At 42.5% G+C, this 15,411-nt stretch overlaps 1 protein-coding gene across 6 annotated transcripts in view; it reads right to left on the bottom strand.

Annotated features, from left to right (window-relative positions):
- The window catches only part of hivep2a (HIVEP zinc finger 2a), a 55,435-nt gene that overhangs the window by 12,195 nt on the left and 27,829 nt on the right, over window positions 1-15,411 (bottom strand). For all 6 annotated transcript variants that reach the window (XM_077510334.1, XM_077510331.1, XM_077510330.1 and 3 more), the window contains 2 exons: window positions 1,787-1,843; window positions 30-1,267 (listed from right to left, as the gene is read on the bottom strand). In XM_077510334.1, coding sequence (XP_077366460.1) covers window positions 30-1,038 — 1,009 coding nt within the window. In that variant the 5' untranslated portion in view covers window positions 1,039-1,267; window positions 1,787-1,843. The remainder of the gene's footprint in view (window positions 1-29; window positions 1,268-1,786; window positions 1,844-15,411) is intronic.

The following is a 15,411-nucleotide window of genomic DNA, read 5'->3' as shown; positions in this document are numbered from 1 at the left end:
TCTACAAAGACATAAATATTCTAGATTACCTGGACTCTTATCAGCTTCAAACGAGATCTGTGTGATGGATCCATCTTTGTCTGTCAGTATGGTGGCTCCTTCCACTCCTTCCTCATCCGTGTCGGTGCTCTGCTCGCCATCCGAGTGGACCTCGGCATCGCCCCCGGGGGATGCCTGATCCATGTCGCTGCCACGGGAACCGGCCAGTTCTGAAAAGGGCACCAGTCCGGCCTTGATAGCGTGAGCATGGGACTTGCGATGCTTGTAAAGGTTGCTCTTGGTTTTGAAGGAAAAGCCGCAGGGCACACAAGGGTACGGCCTCTCGCCGGTGTGGGAGCGGATGTGCTTCTTCAGTACGCTGGGCTTGGCGCAGGCTCGGCCACAGTAGTAACAAATGTACTTTCCAGGCTTTTTGGGTTTTGGCTCCTTTTTTCCGTAACCCTCGTCTCCTGGGTCAGGGCCCGTCTGGGAATACGATACAAAGGAGCTAGGTAAACTTGGAGATTTTTGCCGGGGGAACCTCCCGGACCCCGCCCCGGCTCCGTGGGTGTGAGTGTGTCCCGGGTGTCCCACGGAGTACAGTTCGTCTGACGGCAACTGCCCGGCAAAGGGCCAGGCGTGTGCCTCAAGTCCTGGTTGGGGTTTGGCTCCCGAGTGGAAGCGTTCAGTCTGTGGATGCTGAGGGTACGGTTGGCCCAACTGGTAAGAGTACCCCCCCGGAAAACCCTGCGCCAAGGGCCCCTGGGGGTCTTGAGATGGCGGCGGGCCTCCTATTGCCCCGACCGGCGAAGGTCCAGATAGCAGCTTCCCAGAATTCCCGGTGATGGCGTAGCTATGTTGGGGTGCTGATGCCACGTTAGCACCACATGGCAAACTCTCGCGATGTCTCGCTGCCGGATCAGCAAAAGTGCCCCGCTTGGCGGTGGCGGAAGGTTCGGACGCCCACTTCCTTTGCAGAGGCATCTTCTCCTTGGCCGCGTCCTTATTTGGGCACTGCTGCCTGCCGCCGCCAATGGCAGCAGACTCGCGAGCTTCCATTGGTGAGAAGCGGGAAGGCGACGGGCACGAGACTCCTGGAGGTTTACCGAGTCCCAACGCTGTCGGCCATCTTAACCCAACTTTTGGTGGTGGCCATTGCAGAAAAAGTGGAGCAAGATGTGTAAACAAAAAGTGTGAACTTTAGAAGAAGACCTCAGACGTCTCTTCCCATTTCGTCTTGTTTATTTAACGTCCAGTTCACTCGAAGGAAGACACCTCTGTGCCTGATCTGGGCGGAGACACAAAAAGGACAAGTGTGAAAAACTGCAGAGCTACCTTTGTACAGTAAACCCCCTGCTATTCACACGAGAGCCGTTGTTTTGGGGCCCTTTGTGAAATGCCATATGACACCACAAGATGGCACCAAAGCTCTGGGTAATATAAAAGTAGTGTTTATGAGTCATCTTGTAGCATCTATAGGCAATTCTAATCAATCAGCCTCAGTATTTGCGGCAGGGCTCTATCCCGAGCCCCCATAAATATCAAACGTTGATGTCATTTCAAACTAACCTAATAATATTACAGATGGTTTTATTTTGACATACAAAGGCTGTGAGTGAATATGTATCACTTCAAAAGATTGACTTGAAACAAATTACCACTTTCCTATTAGACCGGTTTAAGTGCCCTCTTGTGGTATCTTAGAGCATTTCAGTTTTTTTTTGTTTTTTTTTTACACGAGTTTTTCAGTGATTACAAAATGGTGAATTTGTGAACAGCAAACCTCCAAAGAATGCTGAATACCAACTTTTCAAAGTGCTTGCCGATGAGGATCCACGTCTGCGCCTGAAACGCTCGGTCGCACCTGCAACACAACAAAAGCAACCGGATGAGTTTCATACGCGTTTCAGCCGTCACACATACGACAACGCGATGCGGCAAAGACTCACGTCGTCTCTGCAAACCTGAGCGCCTCGCTTTTGCTATATTTTTATTTTTTATTTTTCCCCGCATCCAACTGTGCTTTTGCCTGTTCTGCCACTTGGCCCGCCTGCCCACCCTCCCTCCACTCTGTGACTCACTAGAGCACATACCCACGCTGTTCCTAAAAAGACACAAAGGCCGATATAAATAGCTCAGAGGAAGTGACGCGGGAGTATCATTGCGGGTGTGTGTGTGTGTGTGTGTGTGTGCGTGTGTGTAGGTGTCCAAAGAAGTTGAAGAGCAATGATCAGCATCTTGTTTAGTGCCTCCCCCTTTTGGGGTGCAGCTCCCACGCACACAAACAGCAGCGAAAGCTGACACCGCAGTACATATTTTGACAACAAAGATAAAGGAAGTTTTAAAAGATGTTCGAACAAAGCACAAGTCAGCAGGAGTCTAACTAAGAGCTATTTTTAGACACACTTTTTTTTTTAGGCCAACCAGATTCCAACAAACGGCTATGGCGCCATGCCATTAGTATGCCACACGATAATACAATGCCAACGTATGATGACACAGTAAGTTGCGTACGCGGACCAAATGTGGCGGTTACCGTGCAGTATAAATGATCAACAACAAGGCTCGAAAAACAAATCATTGCGAAACAGTTTTGTCAAGTCAAGTCAAGTCATCGTTATTTATATGGCGCTTTCAAACATAACCAACGGTTTTTAGTTCTTAATTTCACATTGCGTATAGTAGCCAACCGTATTTTATTCTTTAGAATTAAAGTTAAGTTGATTTAAAAAAAAAAAAGTTATCTCCTGTAATGTAAAAGTCAAAATCAAAACTCAGGACGCTGATGTGAAGGTAAAATAACTTTCGTGATAAGTATTTCATACTATATTAACATATACAACCTTATAGGCTAATTCTTTTGGCTAACATATAGCGTAGCATACCATAATTTTATTTCCGGTTCTGGTTCTGTTTAGCGACAATTTCCTCTCCAGTTTCCAGACACGTAATCTTTTTCTGCTGTTCAAAATTGACACAATTCTCTGAGATGTGAAATCCATCACCCAAACACCCAAGCTGTGCCAATCCTGGGTTAGCTTAGCAATTAGCCACCACAGAAGCGTTGATTACTGTCTTCGAAGCAATGTGTGTGCAACGTGTGTAGTAGCTAGCCAAAGCTCGTTGCGAGCTAGCTTGCGGTGTAAGTAGCGTGACGTGAGCAACGCAGCCGAGCAAAACATTTCGGTGACGTCTTGGTGGTTAATTCTCAGTTTTGCTATTCAATGTGACTTAATGAGGCGCAAAATGCTAATTTTGCCTCTCAAAATGCAATGCGAAATGGCTTCTTTCGAACATTGAACTTGCTAACTAACAAACAAACCAAAAGACTGTTGGTGAGAATGCTGCGACAACTTTGCATAAACGTCTGATACGGACTATTGAGGTCAATCATAGCCGGCGTGCGTGAACGGTTAGCGTGTCTGGCGTGTTTTCTGCACTCGCATGGCAGGAAGTCATCAGAACAGACTAGCACGCAAAATAAAAATAAAAAACGGACGTAAAACCAGCAGGTCGCTATCAGAAAGAGAGATAAATGATAGTCATCTTTGCAAATCTAGTTCCTGTTTTATCGTACTGCATGTGTGTATGTGCGTGTATAAGAGTCAATGGCAAAGCTCATACAGACAACGGAACTGTTTGTCAGTGAATAGCAGCCTGGGCATGCATAATAGACATAAAATGGACTGGTCGCCAATGTCTGGGAACATACACATCAACAAGGAATTGGTCGCCAGTTAATGAACACTCGATAACTCGATACCTCAAGACCTTGAGTCACTTGCTCCTCACAAGGGTCGCAGGGGGTGCTGGAGCATATCCCAGCTAGCTATGGGCAGTAGGCGGGGTACACCCTGAACCGGTTGCCAGCCAATCGCAGGGCACACAGAGACGAACAACCCTCCACACGCTCACAAGCACACTTAGGGACAATTCGGAGCGCCCAATTAACTCGCCATGCATGTCTTTGGAATGTGGGAGGAGACCGGAGTACCCGGAGAAGACCCACGCAGGCACGGGGAGAACATGGAGTTGAGAGGCTGCATCAAAGCCTTCTGTATACTCTAGCATTAAAAAAAAACAACAACGTATAAATACGTCTTTGGGACTCATAAAACAAAAACAAAACAAAAAAACAACGTATTTACACGTTATTGGGAGCAAATGAGTAATAACGTCTGTTCCAGTACTTTTGCTCACTTGAAAAGTGGGCGGCTTCTATACATTGACCGCTAGATGTAAACACCAAGAAACAAAAGCTGTAATTCTGAACTTTTATCTCAGATTCATCTTTTAATCTGAAACCAAACCGTCTTCGGCATACAAAACAAAAACAAAAGAATTGCCGTTCCAATACTTTTGTCGGGAACTGTACGTTGCATTTTTGTATCGTTTTGACGGTTTGTCCGATCGCGTTGACGCGATAGTCGTTAAGTCGGCTGAGTGACGAACTGCAAGCTACGAAAACGCACGGCTCACAAGCCGGAACAAAGAAGGGAGGTTAATGGTCTCCTAAATGGACCAATCAGGATAAGCTTCATGTGACACTCACACACACAAAAGCAGGGTTCACGTTTCCGTTGTCGGACTTTGTGTGGTCAGGCAGCGTTTAAATGATTAAAAGGCGTTACTAATGCTTTCCATTCACTGATGAACTTCTTTTAGACAGCAACGACGGGAGGGGAAGGGTGGGGGCAGCGGAGCGGGGGCGGGGTTGGGTCGATGGCACGAGCCAGCGAGGGGCGACGGAGGGCGGCTGGCACCACGTTCTGGTTTGGCTCTCTTTGACTTATTGTTTCACTTCTTGTTCCAGTTTGTTCAATTGTGTTTGTGTGCGGCTCATTAATGATCATGTGGCACACGATCATGATAGAAATGTGAAGTCATTTCAAACTTTGTCCCGTTTGGTGAACGGGGGAAAAAAAGCAGAATATTACCAGAATAAAGCTCAGTTCTTTCCAGACAAAAAAAAAAAGCAAAATAATTGTGGGAATGCTGAAAGTCCAGTAACCATCAATATAAATACGCCATTAGCCATGATTTTCAACAAGTCATGTTAGCTCAGTGGTTGGAGCAATTGCCTGCAATTGGTACACTGGTGGCACAATATGGTACAATAATCATTGTCAAATTATTTCATTGCTATTATTGTTGTCATTCATCATTATTCAAGGCTGGCTTTCATTATAATGAAGTATTCAGTACAATGTCACAATGGCAGCAATGGACCAGTGGTTAATGTGAAGGAATGGTGAGTTGGGTGCGAGGGTTCAAATCCCACCTTAGACAGATTGAAGTTCATCTTTTCTTTTTTTTTTTTTTTATCATTCATCTACAATTGATAATTTGTCATTTTTACACAAGTTATCTTGCATTATCCTTTCTTTAACACATTATATTGAATTAATTTAATTTAATTTAATTTTCAATGACATGTCAACTCTTGCATTCAGCAAGACATCCTTCGCTACCATTTTACAACACTTCATTGATGACCACTGTGGCTCAGGGGCTAGTGGGGCGGAGCTTTGACCGGAAAACAGGAGGCGATGGTTTGAATCCCACCTCAGACAGATTGACAAGTTTTCTTTTCTATCATTTATCATTTAACTACAATTAATCATTTTTAATTTTCAAATAATTTATCTTTTCAATTTACTTCATGCAACCAGTTCAAGGGTGTACCCCGCCGACTGCCCGAAGCCAGCTGGGGATAGGCTCCAGCACCCCCCCCCCCCCCCCCCCCGCGACCCTTGTGAGGTAAAGCGGTTAAGAAAATGGATGAATGGATGGAATTTACTTCATAAGCAATCCACATGCATTCAAATTTTAGCATTCAGCTATTCAATTTCAGCGTTCAGCATTCCCACGCAATTTCTCCAGAAATTGCACTTTTTTCGTATGAGATGAAGTCATATTACTATTGTCAACATCCTATTGCTATTTTAGACACATGTAAGGATAAGTCAAAACCAAAAATTGATCCAAATGTGGCACCTCAGACCAGCTCCAAACAACTTGTGCTCTTTTTTTTTTTTACCCCCCCCCGTCTTGTGGCTGCAGAATTGCGCCTGTTGGCCACTTTTTGGCTTTGAGGGAACGTCTCCTCCCGGAGAGGAGAATGAAAACACGGGTGGGCGGGAGGAAGACGCTCATCATGACAGTCTGCCAACCAGGCGCCGGGCCGGCCTCAAATAGGCCAAAGCAGCTTTTTAAAACGCCGTCGCCTTCACAAAATCAACTTCCAAATATGCCAGATGCCAAGTAGGAGCATCAACTTGTGTAAATAAATCGAAATGATTAAATACAATTAAATATTCATGACCAAATTATTTTGTGGGGGCCCCAATTTTAGAATCATTACACTGAAATATTCCCCAAATGTTACATAACTTTGTGCGCAGCGCTGCCTCATGCTCCCCCCCCCCCCCAAAAAAAAGTCATTAATAAGTCACACTAAGTCATGTTTTGTTTCAACGCCCGGCTGTCAATCAGGAGTGCGTTACCGTGGAAACGCATGCCACGGGAGACCCAAAACAATGACAACAGAGAAGGAAGAAAAAAAAAGATGAATCGAATGAACTTTTGCTGAACTTGGAATGAGCACGCACGCACACGCACACACACAAAAACACTGTTCAAGACTGTAGCCAGCACAGGTAGGAAGTCGACTGCACGGTGCCTTGGATAGGTTTGTTCGACAAATGTATATGTGAGAGCGTGTGTGGGAGGGTGGCAGCACCGGCAGCTGTGAGCATGTGTGTATATCTTTGTGTGCGTGTGGGAGTAGGAAGTATTCGGTCTGCCAAGGTCACGGTTGCCGAGCGCTTGTTATAAAAGCTTCCGTTGCGCAATCCACGCATGTTCCGAGGCGTACGGGTTTTAAAAAGATAGTCGATCGCTCGCTCTCATTGCGCTGTTCAAAAAAAACAACAACAACAAATAAACGCAGCAGCAACGTGTAGGTAAGGCGGCACGATTGATCGATTTTTTACTCGGGACCACAATCTTGGCTTACAACTCATAAATTCAGCCGATCTGTGGCGATTATTTACGTTTGCGGTGCTGCGTGTCTAATCGCCACTTTCTCGACCAGTCGTCAGCCGACCACCAGGGGGCGATCACATGGGTGAGGCTTCGTGACGCGGCCTAAATAATAGGGATGTAACGATAATGGCAATATCGTGATATTAAAACTGCCACAATATCGTCGTCGTCATGTTCACGATATTTAAAAGCAACACATCTGTTAGGTTGACTTCCATTTGTGCAGTTCAAGCACCCTCTGGTGGCTAGTTTTTTGTTAGTGCAACTTAATTTTCATAAGGCATGTTTTGCCCTTCTGCGTTTCAAATCTACACAAATTTTCAGATGAAGGGGAACGTAATATGCTTGTGAATGAAGCGAGTCAATATGTGTGCGTGCATTAGTGCCTCAATATGAAGTGTTATTAGAGATTGTACGTGGTTTATATGCATTTCGTCGAGAAAGGAAAACAAATAATGGAGGGGGGGAGGAGCTAATGCCTCGAAAAGAGATCAACATCTGCAGTCTGGACTTTCCCATTTTTCGTTCTTTCCCAGAACAAAAATGCTGAATATTACAAGAAGACCCACTTTCCAGATAAAAGGCAGAAAATTACTAAATAAAGTCAGATTTTCTCCAGAGGAAAAAAAATCACAATATAAATTTTTTTAAGGCGCTAAGCAGTAAGGATGTAACGATAAAGGGCAATATCGTGATATTAAGACCACAATATCGTCGTCGTCATATTCACAAAAGAAAGTCAGGTTGATTTCTATTTGTGCAGTTCTAGCACCCTCTAGTGGCTAGTTTACTAGTGCAATTTCTTTTTCATTAGGGATGTTTTGGCCTTCTATGTTTAAAATCTATGCTAATTGTCAGATGAAGGGGAACCTAATTTTTTTTGTGAAGCGATCAATGTGTGCAAGCATTAGCAAGTAAGTGTCTCAATATTATTATTAGAGATTGTAGGTGGTTTATATGCATTGCTGTTATGTACAAAATCACAATATTGCACAACTCAGACATTTCAATAATAATTCCACTTCAACCAGAACATTTCATGCTCCGTTCATGACTCAAACACCTGCTTGGAATTTTTCCCCATCAGCTCCCACCTGTGTAGATGCTTGAGAATTTTAGGTTCACCCCAAAATCTCACCACCTTGGTGAGCAAAGCGTAAAGTCCATATACGGAGCGAGAGCGGCAGAAAAATTTGCTGCAGCAGGGTGTTGAGACGCAAGAATGATTATGCAACAAGACACAAATGTGGCTTGTTTTCACTTAATAATCTTCCAGGCTTGGAATAACTTCCTGCTAAAACGCCGTGCGCGCGTGCGTGCGAGCGATTGTGTTCTTGCTGTCCTGCCAGTTCTCACTCACACACACACACACAAAAAGTGACACAGCAAGCGATTGAGCCTGTTGAGAAATTCCATGTTGGCGTACATGCGGCGTGCATTGTGTCGCGCACGTACAGCATCTGTCAGGGGGGAGCTGCGGGTTTCCATTTAGGAGAGCACGGCCTGTGGGGGAGGACGAGGGGGTGGGGGGGTGGGGGGTGGAGGTGGGTTGCATGAGGTGAGGAGGGAAAAAACAGGCGTCCTGTTGGTGTAAATTGCCAGTGGAAAAGAGAAGGCAGTCATATTTTCCACAGAGCTGCCGGGCCAGCCTTGAAACTATTACACTCACTGTGTGCGTGCGTGCGCGTGCGCGCGCGTGCGCGGCTTCATTAGATTTTCCACAACAGTGTGCAGAATCCTCCAGGAAAGCACGATGGACACAGGAAAGGATGCGCTTGTTTTGCGGACGCCGGCCGGCCGGCCGGACGGACGGACGGACGTTGGGGCAGTGATGGGAAACACTCCCTCAGCCACCAAAGAGCGACTGTTGGAAATGTGAACCAAAAATGAAAATCGAGTAAATTTGACATAATATTGTGAACAAGCCTGTCAAATTTGAACAGTAAAAAAAATAAAAAATGGTGTCAACTGTCAATCATAAACCTGCCGAACAAACCTAGAAAAATGGCTGACAGTTTGTCTAGAATTATTATTTTTTTAAATAAATAAATAAAGAATAAATTAAAAAACAAAAAAACATCCACCCCTAAATTTTTCCTATACCACCAGGATCGTTCACAAAAACCAACTTAAATAACTAAAAAACAAAAAAATTATTAAGGCAATAAAATGTAAATAAAAATGCTAACTGAAAGTACGACGACATGTTAGATTTTTAAAAATAAGGTTAATTATAGAAAAAAATGCCCTTCATTTTTGAAAATTACTATCATACAACTTTTCGGTGTTCTTTTTAAAAAATATATTTAAAAAAAAATAATAATTATTGCAAAGATCGAACAGTTCAAAAATCTAAAACTAAAACTGAAACTAATAACTAAAATTCGACATTTTCAAAAACTAAAAGCTCCAACCTGCTCGAAAAGCTAATTAAAACTAAGTGAATTAAAAACAAATAATAATAAATATTATAACCCCGACAACAAGGCACTCTAAATTGGTCATGCCAGTCTGAAGCCCCGGTCGCATGCTGGCTGTCATGCCAGACTTTTTTTTTTTTCTTTTTTACACTTCTTTTGTCCACCTTCTCTCTCATGGCCCAATAATGAGATGCTCTAAAGTGGCCAACTTTTTCTCCCTTTGCTCTTAACACCTTCTCTCCGTTACATGCAAGCACTCACAGCAGACAATGAGGCCCTCTTTGGTGGCCATGCAAGCCCAATTCCGCATTCCACCTGCTGACTGTCAATGTGAATGCGTTTTTTTCCCCCCTTCTTGTTCTTCTGCCTTTCTCTGCATGACAAGTACTCAGGGCCAACAATGAGGCACTCTAACAGCCAAGGTAGTTTTTTTTTTTTTTTGAACATTTTGAATTTGACTAATGACTGAACTCTAAAAAAAATCAGTTTGTTGTGATTATAATTAGTTCAAAGTATTTTTTTAGTGGGCTTTTTTTAGCCAACTATATTGTCCACTATACTGTACAGTGAATGAGTGAATGATTCCAAAAGTCATCCAAGTTCCAGACAGAACCAAGAGGTTCAGATTCAGAACCCTTGAGCGAATTTGGACAAGCACGTCAAAGCGCTCCTTTTGGGAATCCGGAATTATCCGTTGGTAAGAAAGGAGCGCTCCTTCGGTCGATTGTCAGGCGCAAGAAAAGGCGGGAGGAGCTTGATGGGAAGCAGCGAGCGTCCCAGACGTCCAATGACATCACGCTCGGGCAGCAAGAAAAATGAGGACTGCTGTGATTTTCCACCCATAAACACCCTGAGATGTTTAGCTGGCTCCATGGGGGTGAGCCGCTCTCTTCATGTCATTCCCACAATGTTACAATCAGGCCTTCTTCGAGTCCAAATCGTTATGTGACAGCCGCCTTGCTCCCTAAAAAGAAAAAAACGGAACTAAATTTTGCTCTTTAACTCATTTACTGTCAGCTGATTTCAACGCAGTCTGTTTTAGAGCATTTTGATTCGGTTTGTGTCCAAAACGCGGAGAAAACAAACTTGTCACTGAAACCTGTATCAGAAAAATGCCTCCAGATGTCCCCAAATACATAAATTAGTCACAACCATCCCCAGTCCTCAAAAATCCAGACCCAACGCGAGAACCAAATAGAACCTTCTTGTCACATCTACAAGCAGGCAAAACCTTCCAGAGATCAAGCAAGAACCGACAACAACCAGTTCGTAACGAACTAGACCAAAATAGAGGTCTTCGGGTCTCATCAACAAGAAGTGGACCACAGTTGACTTTGTAGGTCCAGCTGGACCAACCATCCGGTGACGTCCAGTGCGAACTAAACTCATCTAGAACCAAGCAGACCCACTGACAAGCATCACTTCTGGAGTGATTCAGAACGGGTTGGACCCATCTACCAACAGCTAGTCCCATCTAGACCTGTGAAGAACCATCTCGAACAGGGGTGGGCAATCCCTGTCCTCGAGCGCCAGAGTCCTGCGGGTTTTGGAGGTTTCCCCTCTTCCATCACAAGCTGATTCCAATCAACAGGCTTATGCTGACGAGCTGATTACATAACTGTATTGGAGAAGGGAAACCTCCAAAACCCGCAGGACTTCGGCCCTCGAGGCCCGCCCCTGACCTAGAACCATCTCCACCGGGTCACGCCTTTTCGGCATGCGATCGTCTTCGTTATCGTTCGCGTCATCTTTAGCCTCCTTGATTGCGTGTGTTTGTGTTGCCACTTCCGCTCATCTGCACCCCAGCCGGCTTCCTCGCGCACCCCCTCACTTCCTTTCCGCTCAGCTCGTTTGTTTCTCAGGCCTCACAGGAAGTTCTGCTGGAGGCCATGTTGCCCGCCGTTGCATCAGACACGAGCCTGCCAGCGTCTCGCCGAACGTTCAACAGCGTAAGCATAATAATAAAAAAAATAAATAAAAAAACAGTTGAAGAGATGTAGGTCAGGAATACAAAAGAACCAGAACCAGAATCTGGATTGACAAATATTCTGATGGGATCTGGTTGGTGTTGGAGACAGAAGTCATTCACCTGCCGCCTCCACACACTCAGATGAGTGCAGCCTGCGCACCCACACAACGCTAATATCTCCCGCCCCTCACGTCCGACGAGCAGCAGGTAGGTAGGAGGTGTGTGCGTGTGCGACTGCGTGCGTGCGTGTGCGAGACGAACATCTACAAAGTAAAAAAAAAAAAAAAAAAAAAAAAGTCTTGCGAGCACAGATGGCCCCAAGGAAATCATCCCTCTCTCGTTCACTTCGCGCCTGAAAATCCTGCCAAATTTTCCCCGGCAGATGTGACACTTCGCCGCCTGATGCTGCTGAACTTCCTGTAACGCCGCGTTGCACTTCCTGCTGTACTTCCTGTTTCTATTTTTGCCAGAACAGGACATTATTTATTGCTTGTCGTGAATATGGGGGTCAAGGCTCGTTTGGTCCATGTGCGACTGGTCGATTGACTGGCGACCAGTCAATTTAACACGACTGCATCATGGGTAGGAAGTGGAGGTTGGAGGCGTGAAAGTCAGATTTCCCAGTTTTCAGGAATGCATCGATTGCACTGCACATATGGTTGTGTAAATAATAAAATATGAAATGTATTATGCTAAAATGTGAACTTTATCACCTTAAAATGTGAAATTTATTATCTAAAAAGATGAAATTTATTACGTTAAAATATGAAATTTATTATGTTGTAAATATGAAATTTATTACATTAAATATGTGAAATTTCGTAAAATGCGAACTTTATGATGTTAAAATGTTAAATTTATTACAGTAAAATGTGAATTTTAGCACGATAAAATGTGAAATTTATTACGTTAAATTGTGAAATTTATTATGTTAAAATATGAAATTTATTATGTTGAAAATATGAAATTTATTATGTTGAAAATATGAAATTTATTACATTAAAATGTGAAATTTATCACGATAAAATGTGAAATTTATTATGTTAAAATATGAAATTTATTACATTAAAATGTGAAATTTATTACATTTAACTGTGAAATTTAGTATGTTAAAATATGAAATTTATTACATTACATGTGAAATTTATTACATTAAATATGTGAAATATATTCCATAAAATGCGAACTTTGTGATGTTTAAATATGACATTTATTACATTAAAATGTGGAATTTATCACGATAAAATGTGAAATTTATTACATTAAATTGTGAAATTTATTATGTGAAAATATGAAATTTATTACGTTAAAATGTGAAATTTAATATGTTAAAATTTGAAATTTTTTACATTTAAAATATTAAATTTATTACATTAAAATGTGAAATTTATCATGGCAAAATGTGAAAATTATGTTAAAATGTGAAATGTATTGTGTTAAAATATGAAATTTATTATGATAAAATGTGAAACTTATTAAAGTGTCACGTTAAAAATGTGATATTGATCACTTATTGCGAAAAAACAACAGTTATATCCTCTTTTGCTTGAAAACAGACAAATAAATACATTAAATCAGTGCAGCACATTTGAATGAAGTCAATTCTCTTTTCTTCAACTGATTTGGCCTCCATTTTGTCGCCTCTTTTTGCTCTTCTTCATTTCCACGTCACTAAATCACGTCTGACTTTTCTATTCCGCCGCCTCCTAAAATTCTCTTTATTTGGGCCCATCAATCTTTCTTTTTTGGCTTCCTTTTCCTCCTCCCCCGGGGGGGTCGCGACCATTCCTCACGTTCTGGCTTGCGAGAATTAATCAACCAACCTCCGCGCTGTTAATTAATCAGCGTTGGGCCTTAATGAACGGTCTCAACTTGTTCAACCTGTTTGGCTCTTAATTAGTCGGCTCGCCCGCGGGCCCGACAAGACCATTAGGTGGGACGAGGCCGGCGTGATGAGACGACCTGGCGCTCTAATGGGGCCGCTCAAATATTTATCATCATATTTATAGGACAGGAAGAACCGCGGCGTTCGTCCGTGCCAGACCGGCGCCCGCGATGCCTCCAAGTGACCTCGTAAGTTCGACTTCTCTGTGAATAGGCAATTCGAAATGATGCAGGGGAGATTCGAACTGGCAACCTGTGAGGCTGACGTGCAGCCATCAACGTTATGATCAAGATTCAATATCAACGCTCCGCTCATTTCTGTCGTTCCTCGCGGCTCATCAGGGGAAAAAAAAAAAAAGATCTTCATGAAAAATGTATGATGAAATATTATCATGATATTACAATCGTATATCAGCACCAGGAAAATTGAACGATGGACATAGATGAGTGTCATTCCCTCCCCAAAAGGGAAATTCAAGATTTAGTACAAATACTTTACGCATTATATTTCTTTTTATATTGCTTGACTGGTTAATCGGTAATCTGCATGTTTTTCTGTCAAAAATCAATATCTGCATCAGCCTAAAAAAAATAAAAAATCCACATCATAATAATAATGATGATGATGATAATATTTACACTAGGGATGCTTGATTATGAAGAAAATATGATAAAATATTAATAAATAAAATATGATCATTTATTTTTTGGTACCAAACAAGAAAATGTAAGATTTTTTTTTTTTTTTTGGAACCACTATAATTATGGAAGTTCCTTTTGGATGAAACAATTTTTTTTATTTTTTTTTATTTTAACACATTCATTGCCAGACCAGCAAAAAAAATGCATCAATTGACGTCTTTTTCCGTCAATGGCAGTGAATGAGTTAAAATAAAATAAAAAAGTTGCAAATTTATACACTTAAAGTACTCAAAAATTCGTATTAATATTTTTTTTTCTTTTTAGGATTATACTGATTTTGTAATTGTGGGGTGTAATAATTGAAATAGTAGTTGAATTTCGATTAATTGCACAGCTCTAATTTATTATAATAATAATAAGAAGAAGAATATTTGAGTCAGCAGGACTCCATTACCCAGCATGCCGAGCGCTGTTGGCGACAGTGGGGAAATATGCTGTGCGACAGATTGCATGTGCGTGTGTCATCTCTCCATCTGCTGTCAAGAGGTCATCGCGCGCGCGTGTGCGCGTGTGTGCGTGTGTTTCTGACAGCATGTGTTTCCCATCTGGGTCCGCCCAATCCCTCAACTCTGACTTCATTCTGACCCGCTTCCTTCCTTCCCTCTTTCATTCTTCCCTCTTTTCGTTCCTCGAGCCTCTTCATCATTAGCACCCTCCTCATCCTCATTCATCGTGACGTGCGCGCGCGCGGGCCCACTTTTGCGCGCGAGTGTCGATGATGTCATGCCGTTGTCATTCCCGCAGCCGATTTTTGCTCGCTCGTACTGTTTTGAATTTGTTTTCCCGGAATTCCTCCGCGGCGATCCAATCTTGTCAGGATCATTTCGCCGCAGAGAATTCCGCACACATGTCCGAAGTGAACGCCACAACGATGAGCTCACTTCCCATTTGTATTGGTTGAGAGACTGGATTGATTGGTCACCAGGTAGGGCTGGGTTCGAAAAAATTTAATAACCCATATCGAAACGATTTTCCTTTTCGATCGTGATATCGAGTCATCAAACCATGAATCAATTATTTTAACTCATTTGCTCACAAAAACGTGTAAATACGTTCTATTTTAAATGTTTAAATGTCCCAAAGACGTATTTATATGTTTTGTTTTGTTTTTGTTTTTGTTTTGTTTTTAATTCTAGAGCATACAGAAGGCTTCAATACCCAGCCCTGTCACCTGGTCAATTTACATAAACAGGAAGTATTTCAAGACCAGCCTATTTATTTATTTATTTTTTTTGCTGACGATTATCTAGTGTTAAATCCTATGTAATCCTGCTTTTTGTGCCTACAGAAAGCAACGGCTGACGCATATGGCGGACCAAAACTGCCAACATTAAAAATGAATAAATGACTAAATAAATAAATAAATAAATAAATAAATGACTAAAAGTGAAAATAAAAACGGACATAAAA

This window comes from Festucalex cinctus, chromosome 21, assembly GCF_051991245.1.
Source record: "Festucalex cinctus isolate MCC-2025b chromosome 21, RoL_Fcin_1.0, whole genome shotgun sequence".
NCBI lineage: Eukaryota > Metazoa > Chordata > Actinopteri > Syngnathiformes > Syngnathidae > Festucalex > Festucalex cinctus.
The sequence above is the reverse complement of the archived record's forward strand: the minus strand, read 5'-3'. Positions and strand labels throughout refer to the sequence as shown.